Below are 10,162 nucleotides of genomic sequence, written 5' to 3'. Positions count from 1 at the left end.
ATGAGAAGGTTGAAAAGAGACCCTACCTGATGATCTGACCAGAACGTGACATTGCATTATTACCCTCAGTGTAGCTCTAAAAATGTCCACAATCAATGCCAAACACGTCCAATCACCTTTTAACAAACAAAGCACGCACGGTCCTTACAACATGAGCTCTCAAAAGTATAATTAAAAATGTCTTACTCAAACACACAGACGAATTTTCTTGCTCATTTATGTGTGTTGACCACCACCTCACTCTCAATTTTTGAACCCAGACAAAAGATTCCGCAAGACCTGTGTATTAATACAGTAGCTCTGTTTTTGCGCCAGGGATACAAATGGCGTAGGTTCAATTTACGGACACACAGAAAATTTTGCCAACCTACTTCTATGGCCGCTTGATGCAAGCTTGGGCAATGCTTGCCACTTAAGACACACTATACAAGCTTGAACAATGCTTGCCACTTAAGACACACTATGCATCCTTTGAGTAGGTATCGGGACAATGTAACTCGATCATAACCCTCCTCCATAAGGTCATAGTGAAATACTTTTGCAACACACACAGAACAAGTTCTAGTTAATTTAGTATCCTACCTGTTCTCTGATAAATTGGTAAATATCGGTCATCTGCCCCGTAACCACGGATGCCTCAGTTACCATAACTTTATTCACACAGTGCGTAAATTTGAAAGGCACGCCTTCTTTTCCAATGGAGACCTCACTTGTCATATCAGCTTCCGAAACTGCAGTCCTTGTTACACGCAATTTGTCACTGCATGCAGGAACCACAGCATGCAGTTTGACTCACTGAGTTTTAATACTTTAAAAAATGTAACAAACAAAAAACCTGAGAGTATATGAACAGAAAATTACATTTCTTTCTCAATTTGCTTGCAGACAAATTCCGTCGAATGTGCAGTTACTTTATCCATTTTGTTGGCAACCACCAAGATGGGAATTCTGTACTTCACAACCAAAGCTTTTGATAAAACATCATATAAATACCTGCAGCAACAGATAAATAACTTGTTCATGAGGGTTCGTTTAAAAAAGGAGCAAGGCTGCAAAAGGCTCAAGGAGACGGTGTCAAGAACATGAAATTTAAGCCCTAGTACAAATAATTACAAGAAACGAGACAAAAGGATACAAAATTCCTGCCTGCCAATGCATGGGTGTGAGTACATGGAAACTTGTGGGTATCTGTGTGTGCACTCATACGCCTGAGTGCATGTGGGAAAGTGCACACGTGCATGGATATACCTTCAAAGGAGAGAAAGCAGCACGAGACTTGAACAATGAAAGACCAAGATGCAACCCATTAGCCTGATTGTGTGTGTGTGTGTGTGTGTGTTTTTCTGATTTTAAACTAATACTTATACACAAAAGAACATAACAATTCAAAAGACAGTTGGCTTTAGACAAGGGACAAGGAGTAGCACAAAAACAACTCAGTCTTTGATTCATTTTTGTACATATATATGAGAATTGAGGTATCATTCTAGTGTTTTTGTACATGGGGTAATCTGAATGATTGTCTACAATGTGGCAAGGGTCAGGTACATCAGTGATGGACAGCAACTAGGCAAAAAAAGGTCCTAAGAAAAGATAAGAGTCCTCACCAGCATCCATGTATCGTTATCCTTGAATACGTATTACAGGTGTCGACAAACCCTATCAGTTGTTATCCATGTCCAACCTTTTTTTTCTAGACTACTATCCAAATGTTTGTGAATGTAAGAGACGCTATGGATATGAATTTTGTTTACTTCTCATTTGCAAATAAAGCCTCTTGCTTAAAGTGTAGGGAGTGTTGAAAGTGCGAAGCAGAAGGTGCCGGTAGGTGCGCGTCGCAATGTAGTGCAGGATTGGGGCAAGAGGCAGGAGGCGGAGTGCAGCAGAGAGGAAGCGCTAAAGATCGAAGCAGGGAGAGAGAGAGAGAGAGCTCACGTTTTTGGGGGAAACTCAATAAGTGAGTTTTGGGTTTTCCCACTTTTTTTTTTTTCCGAGAAAAAGATCCTTCTATTAGTTAATGAAAACTGCCCATTGGGCTACAACCACCTCTGCAAGAGAGGGCTACAACAAACATGATAGGGAGACTCTCCCAATGAAAGAAACAGCATATATACAATGAGGCTAAATCAAGAGATGGGAGGAGGGAAGAGCCATACAGGTGGAAAGTAGTGCCATCTGAGCACCCCCTGGACAGTGGTGTAGAAAGGCCCAGGGCGCCAGAGTCAAATTAAGGCTCGCGGCGCTCCCGCATGCGGTCAGATCTGCCTGTAGTCCCTCAAGCTGTCCTCTGAGAGTATGGATCAGCTCTAGCCAAAAGTCACGAACAGTCTCTGCTGGTGGCACAGAGCGATCCTCAAAGATGCGGAAACAGCGGGCCCGCCAGATGAACCAAAGTGCCAGGCCACTGATGAGCTCCCAACACTCCTCTCTCTCACTGCACCACCCCTGTGGAGTAAGCTCTGTAGCAGGCTGGAGTGTAGGTCGCCCCCCCCTGTATCACTATCATCCTGCTGGTGGAAGATAGCTCAAACTGAAGTGCCGGGCCCGTGAGAGTGGACCAAGCCGCTGCCTCCCAAGTGTACTGTCTAGCCGTGGAGAGAGTAGGCATCAGCCGAAGAACTCGTAGCCACACCTGCTGGGCCGAGGGACAGTCCCAAAGACAGTGACGCTGACTCTCCACCAAATGGTCACAGGCTGCACATGCGGCCGAGAGACCACTGTGCTGCAAGTATATGACGTCCAAGCCGAACAGTGTACTGAAAGAAGGGGACTCTTGGGTGGTCTGCAGAAGAGAAGGGGTCCCTCCATAGCCACTCACCAGGATCCCACTGTACTCGTGTCAGTGGACAACACTCCCAAGCCCATAGCCTCCAGTGTCCAGTCTCAAGAGCTGCTGGGTCACGGTCTATCACGCAAGTCCTCCCACAGATGCCCACAACTCGGATCCTCTGGAAGCAGCACTTTGCTACCCGCGGGGCCTCTACTGCAACTCGTTGTAGTCGTCCCCCACCCTGAAGCTCGAAGAACAGGCCTGGGACAATCTCTGAGCAGGCCCTGACTGAAATGAGAACCTCCAGTCGTGTGAAGGCTCCCATCCACCGGAATACTACTGGCTCGAGAGGCGTGAGCCACTCAGCTGGAACTGACTCTGAGATGTCCTGACACATGCTCTGCACCCCTCTCATGCCCTGTAGCTGGAAACCCTACACCTCTGACAAACCTGTGAACTCTAGCCAGTCACCTAGAGAGCGCGTTGGACCTGCTGCCATGGGACCCCAGGAAACATGAGGCCGACTACCAACCAAGTGGCCTCTCTGAGTGCTAACCATGGGGTTCCAGACAAGGGGCTGCCGTAGGCGCTCCTCCGTGCACGTCGGCTGTCTCTGCTCCAGGCTACGCCGTAAGAGCTGCCAAGATCGAAGCAAACTCACAGCGAAGCGGCCCTCCAGTCTCCTGCTCAAACCAACTCTGCATATCTCTGTAAAGATCCATCTGGTCGAAGGTTGCCAAGGGCCTCCTGACTGAGGCACCCTGGCATGAAGCCTCTGTAGTAATAACTCCTTGCAGGGCTCTGCAGTAATAACTCCTTCCTCGGACTATGAGCTTCCCACGAAGGGCTCTGCTCTGCTGTGCTGGATCAATGATCCCGAGCCCTCCCTGAGAACAAGGAAGCGTGATGACCGGCCAAGCCACCTTGGCTCGGGCTATCTGAGTGTCACATCCTGACGAAAGGAAGTTCCTGATCAGCCTCTCTACCTGGCTGATACAAGAACTCGAGAAGATCCAGCAAGAAGTGATGTACCACATAGTCGCCAACAACACTTGGTTGGCAACTACTACTCTACCAGCCAGAGAAAGTCGTGTTGAGCTCCAATGTAACAGCTTTCTCCTGATGGACAGGAGAAGAGGAGCAATCTGCTGCTCGGGAGACAAGTCCAAACCAACCTGACAACCCAAGTACCGAACTGCAGTCCCTGGGGGAATCCACTTGAAACCCTCTCCTTGCATCCAATCTGGCACAGGAGCACTACCAACCGAGAAAGCCATTGTCTTTTTCCAGTTGATCAGTGCGCCCGATGCACAACAGAAGGTCTCCAAAGCCTGCTCACATCTGTGAAGATTGGCCTCCTGGCCATCTAAGTACAAGGCTGAGTCATCGGCAAACTTAGCGTCCAGTAGCTCATCTCCCCGAATAGGGAATGCCAAGCCCCGTAGACCAACCTGCTGTGACACCAAAAATCTGCTCATCGCCTCCGCATAGAACAGAAAGAGAAAGGGGGCAAGAGGACCTGTCTGACCGAGCGTGTAAGCATGAAGCGCTCACCTCTACCTCCTGCCAAAAGCACCTGACTGTGAGCCTGTCTATACAAAGCTGACACCCCTCTGATCCAAGCATCTCAGAAGCCCATCCTGCGTAGAGTGCCCTCTAGAAAGTCCCAGTCAACTCTGTCGTATGCCTTCTCAAAATCGAGAAGAATAATCACGAGGTCCTCACCACGGAGCCGTGCCAGGGCAGAAGCCTCCCAGAAAGTAAAGATGTTGTCAAGGATACTGCGTTCATTGACAAAACCTGTCTGAGTCCCATGTATAAGGCTCTCTAAAAGTGGCTGAATCCTCAAACTCAGAGCCTTGGCAAGAATTTTGTAGGCTGAGTTGAGGATGGTGATGGGTCGCCACTGTCGAATCTCATCCAAGGAGCCACCCTACTTGGGAATGAGGTAGATCGGGCCCTCACTCATGCTGTCAAGCATCACTCCTGTGTGCAAAATGTATTGAAAAGCACTACAAAGATCTGGTCCAAGCAGGTCCCAGTACTCCAAGAAAAAGCTGGGAGTCAACCCATCCTCACCTGGACAGCTACCACGGGGGAGGGCCCTAAGAGCCGTGTGCAGCTCCTCAAGCTGAAGTGGCATCTCTAGCCTCTGGCGCATCTCCTCTGTCACAAGACATGGCATCTCTGCCCAAACCTGCTCCCTGCATGCATCCTGCCGCTCTGACTGGGGCTCACCAAACAGTAACTCACGGTAAGAGTCAGTAGCAACTGCACGTATATCCTCGGGCTCACAAGCTACTGACCCATCGGGCCTCCTCAACTGACTGACCTTGGTATGCGAGTGCCAAGGTCCCACCGTCTCAAAGAAAGCACCAGTCACTCTGTCACCCACCTGAGTCCACTGAGATGCCTGTCGATGGAAGGCAAACTCATGACGCCTCTCCTCTGTGCTAGCAAGCTCGTGTCGAGACTGTTGTAATTGCTCCTCCAACCATGGACTGTCTGGATGCTGCTCCTGCATCCTCTGTAATGAAGCAATGCCCCGTCTGAGACCCTGCTCCGCCTCTCTCGCTGGAGCCCAGCGAGCCAGAGACTCCTGAAGAAAAAAGTGGCTAATCTGAGCTAGGCCTGAGGCCACTCTGTCTGCAGGAGAATCCTGTCTGTCCATGCCCTCTGTCCAGAGAGCCTCTACCCTCTCTCTGAGTGCTGAGTCCAACAAGACCCGCTCTGGGATGCGAAGCATCGTGCTCCCACTCCTCTGCCTGTCTGCCACTGTGAGGGTCACTGGTGCATGGTCCGAGAAGGAGGTCCCTGCCAGGATGCCCACTGATCCTCCCAAGTCACTGAAGTGGTCACTAGTGTAGAAGCGATCTATCCGCGATAGATTCACTCCTCCCACTCTGCGGTCCGATCTAGAGAAGGCAAGACTGTCTGGGGGCCTCACAAAACCAGAGTGCTGCCATGCATCCGAGACCCTCAAAGTCATACATAACCTCTCCCAAGCTGCCAACTCGACTCCGTGCACAATAGCATGGCTGCCACCAATCCTGTCAAAAGGGTCCTCCAACATGTTCAAGTCCCCTCCTATGCACCAATGATCTGCCTGCGGCAGAGACTCAACAATCTGTGACCAAAACTCTGCACGAGCACTCCCACATTGGGCGCATAGATGTTCAGGAAATCCACAAGGCTACCCTGAACCTGCATAGTAATCCACTGGGCCCTGCCTGGCACAATAATCCCTCTGCCCACAATGGCCTGCTGCAATGAGTCCGCAATAGTCATACATACCCCACCCTGGATGCCTCCAGGTCCAAAAGCAGCTCTCCAAAAGGTCTCATATCATCCACGCAAAATCTGACCACATCGCCGCATGCGGCTCTCACTCATATGGTGCTCCTGAAGCATAAGGAGATCAATCTCTCCTCCCATAAGGCAGCGCTGAAGCTCCTGACACAATCGGCCCCGCTGACGCTGAAACTGGGGCCCACCTAGTCCCTGCACGTTCCATGAGACGATCCTCATGGGGAGCGAGAGAGAACAGATGCTACCGCAGCAGCTAAACGGGCTATCTTCGAGGCAGGCTTGGATGGGGAGTAATCCGCATCCGAGCGTCCTCTAGATAGGCGTGACTGCAGCGAGTGTCTAGCCGAATCCCAAGCAGAACGAGCCGTGCATAAAGCAACCTCCTCTTTCCAGGAGTCCTAATGAATGTATACATAGCAAGGCAAACACTGCGTATCAGCAAAGAAGTACACCACAATGTGCCTACATCCTGCTGAGTCTGGGGGTGTCACCGCAAACTTGGCCAATGGCCACAAAGTCTGCAGCATATCTGTAACTCCAAGTTCTCCCATGTGGTGAGAGAACTCTAGGATCTGTGTATGCAACCATCCCAACACTGAGTCAAGGGTCCACTCTGTCTCGGCCCTGCCACAGAGAGGGAAGGAGAAACCAACCGCTGAGTCCAAGGCCTCTGTCCCCCTAGCGGCAAGGAACAAGGCAGGCTGCCTCGTGGTCTGTTGCGGAGTCGCCGAGAAAACGAGTGAAGCCGTAGTCGAAGAAGTCCCAGCAGCGCCGGATGTCAATGCTCGTCACACCACGAGGGATAGCTGCTAGGGAAGATGTCTGAATCTGCAGAGGGGGCCGTAAGAAAGGCTGACCCTCTCTCGCTAGGCGACTCGTGGCAAAGGCGCTGCCAAGAGATCTCCTAGCTGCCGGAGAAGGCCCTGCCCCCTGGGTTGACTGGGGAACTGGAGTAGGAGGGGGGGGGGAGAAGGAGCTAGGGGGAGCGATGGAGAAGAGGGGCGGGATGGGGCAACAGAGGAAGGGGGGCGAGGTGGAGAGACGACGGGAGCAGAAGGCGGGGGGAAGGATGAGGAAGAGGGGGGGAACTCTGGGGGAGGAGAGGCTGTCGAGGGTGAAGCGGAGGTGGGGGCTGGCGCAGGGATCTCCTCCTGCTCAAGAGGACCAAAGCGGTTCCTCGTGGGAACCCACTGCTGCTGAGTAGGCGCCTGAGGGCCACTCTGAGTGCCAGGTTGACGCTGTGGCCCCTGTCGTCGTCGACCACGGGCCTGCTGCCACCTCTCCTCCGCTGGAGCCCCAGGCTCGGAGGGTGGCTTTGCATGTGTGCGTTGTACCGCTGGCTGTGGCTGCGGGCCAGCCCTGGCAAGCTGGGGCTGAGGCTGTGGTGCAGGTCGCGGCCTCCTCCGTGGACAGGTCTTCGCTAGATGGCCCATCTGTCGACAAGTGAAGCACTGGTTCAGGAGGCCCGAGTACTCCACACTCTGTCTAAACCAACCCCCACTCACCCGAGGCAAAAGGATAACCTTCGGGAGCGTGTGGGTATCTCTGACCAAAACTCGAACTGAGGGAATGCCAGCCGCCGTGGCAGCTACTGATGCTGGTGTACGAGGTGTCTCTAGGAGAGTCCCAATGGCGGAGCCGATCCTGGATAGAAGTGGTAAGTACTCCCTCCATAAACCCAGAAAGCAGACCGAGATGGGGATGTCTGCCTCCTCTACTAGAACATCCGAAGCCGGGTCAAAACCATGCCGCCACTGTCGAAAGTGGACACGTGATGCTCGGATGGCCAGTGGACTCATAGCTATGACCTTGGACGCCATCTCGGAAGTCTCAAACTCGATCTGATAGTAACCCCGTCCGAGAATCTGGACATCCAAGATCTTGCCCACCTCTGCGAGAAGGCGGGCCTGGAGAAGGTCTCGTAGCTCTCCTCTGCTAGGTCGGGTGCCGAGAATCTTGCAGATGACCGAAGTCGCCTGCAATCGCTCTACCTCTGCGGCAAGGCTCGCTTGCTCTGTCGGCGAGAGAGCAAGTCCGATGGTGGGCTCAGCGGGGTCGGGCGAGGGGGCTTCTGACGAGTCTCTCTATGGCGAAGCTGGAGCCTCCATCTGTGTCTACTGCTGTGGCGTAAGAAGACGGCGACACGGGAAGATGCTGCAATAAGGCACACAAAGCACTGCCCCAATGACTGACGCAATGCTGGAGGGGCCGAATTGCAAGGAGCTGTCGGAGTGAAGAAAAAACACGGGCGGGCAACGGACGAGGGGGGGGGGGGAGGGCAGCGGGCTGAGGCGGCTAATGCGGTAATGCTGGCAGTAGCGGGAGGGGATGGCGGGGGCGGCAGTGGCGAAGAGGCAGCACGGGCGGGCAATGGCGGGCAGGCAGCGTGGGACAGGCAGGCAGCGGGGCAGCGGGAGGGGGGGCAGCGGGCAGCGCTGAGGGGGGGAGGGGGAGCGAGGGCAGCGGTCAGCGCTGGGGGGATGGGGGGGGGGGGGGGGGGGGGGCGATGGCACAGCGAGGGGAGCAGCAGCAACGAGCACAGGGTCGTTTTGTTATTTTTTCACCTCAGTGTTTTTTGGAAATCGGAAATATGTTGGTTTTCCCACTCTTATTATAAGTGACTTTAAAAAAATGTGTCCAGGTTTAATATGAACCTGGACAAAGTATAAAAATGTACAAAAAGGAGTTATTTAGACCTTTAACCCAACAACCTCCCACTTAAAGGCATAAATGATGCCTTTAAGTTAACCAACTCCCACCAGCTGTATGCAATGCTCATGTTGAGCCTTAGCAAGACTCTTGGTGAGAACATCTGCAGGGTTATCCTATGTATGGATCTTAGTCAAGGTGACTAGACCATCCTCCAATACTTGTCGTATGAAGTGGTACCGCACATCTATGTGTTTGGTACGTGCATGAAACATGGCATTTTTGGCTAAATAGACAGCACTTTGGCTATCACTACCCAACACGGGTGTATGAGCAGGCATACCAAGTTCTTTTGCAAGTCTGCCCAACCAAATGGCCTCCTTTGAAGCCTCTGTGGCTGAAATATATTCAGCCTCAATAGTACTCAATGCCACAATTTTTTGCAACCTAGAACACCTAAAGACTGCACCACCAGCAATGGCAAATACATATCCACTGGTAGATTTCCTGGTATCCATGTCACCTGCCATGTCTGCATCACAATATCCCTGCAACTTCAAGTCACTTTTTCCATAGCAAACACACTTTGATTGTGTACCTTTCAAATATCTTAGAATGCATTTGACAGCTTCCCAATGCACTTTGCCAGGATTCGACATGTATCGACTAACAACTCCCATTGCATAAGCAATGTTGGGACGAGTGGCAACCATAGCATACATAAGAGAACCACAAGCTGATGCATATGGGATTCCCTTCATTGCTTTCAATGCCACCTCATCCTTTGCTAAGCTTAGTGTATGGAGGTAAAGGTACTCCAAGAGACTTAGCATCAGTCATATTAAATCTGTCAAGTACTTTTGCAATGTACCTTTCTTGAGATGAAAACATCAATTTCAGCTTTCTATCTCTTTTAATACGCATGCCCAAAATATGCTCTCCATCACCCAAATCCTTCATAGCAAATGCTAAATTTAGCTTACATTTCAGAGCATCAAGACTAGTCTTATGTTTCCCGGCAAGCAGCATGTCATCAACATAGAGAACAAGTATGATGGGACTACGATCTTCATCCCTTTTCATATACAAACAATGATCTGCATGGCTGCGTTAAACCCTTGAGACAGCATAAAAGTGTCAAACTTCTTATACCACTGTCGTGATGATTGTCTCAAACCATACAGAGCCCTTTTCAGTTTGCATACAAGTTCCTCACGTGTAGGAACTACAAAATCTTCACTTCATGTATATGTCCTCTTCAATATCACCATGCAAAAACGCTATCTTTACATCCATTTGATTCAATTCAAAATCAAGCACCGCAACGAGAGCAAAAAGGACACGTAAAGTTGTAAGCTTTACAACAGGAGAAAAGATTTCTTGAAAATCAATTCCTTCTTTCTGTGCATATCCTTTTGCAACAAACCTTGCCTT

General features: G+C 51.0%; 1 protein-coding gene across 1 annotated transcript in view; it reads right to left on the bottom strand.

Annotated features, from left to right (window-relative positions):
* Nucleotides 1–268: 268 nt before the first annotated feature.
* Nucleotides 269–10,162, bottom strand: part of LOC147448117 (uncharacterized) — a 70,807-nt gene continuing 60,913 nt past the window's right edge. The window contains exons 7-8 of the mRNA XM_086523980.1: nucleotides 862–993; nucleotides 269–760 (exon numbers count right to left, since the gene is read on the bottom strand). Coding sequence (XP_086380106.1) covers nucleotides 571–760; nucleotides 862–993 — 322 coding nt within the window. The 3' untranslated portion in view covers nucleotides 269–570. The remainder of the gene's footprint in view (nucleotides 761–861; nucleotides 994–10,162) is intronic.

The sequence above is a fragment of the Adiantum capillus-veneris genome, chromosome 11, assembly GCF_014529385.1.
Source record: "Adiantum capillus-veneris isolate H3 chromosome 11, ASM1452938v2, whole genome shotgun sequence".
Taxonomy (NCBI): Eukaryota; Viridiplantae; Streptophyta; class Polypodiopsida; order Polypodiales; family Pteridaceae; genus Adiantum; species Adiantum capillus-veneris.
The sequence above is the reverse complement of the archived record's forward strand: the minus strand, read 5'-3'. Positions and strand labels throughout refer to the sequence as shown.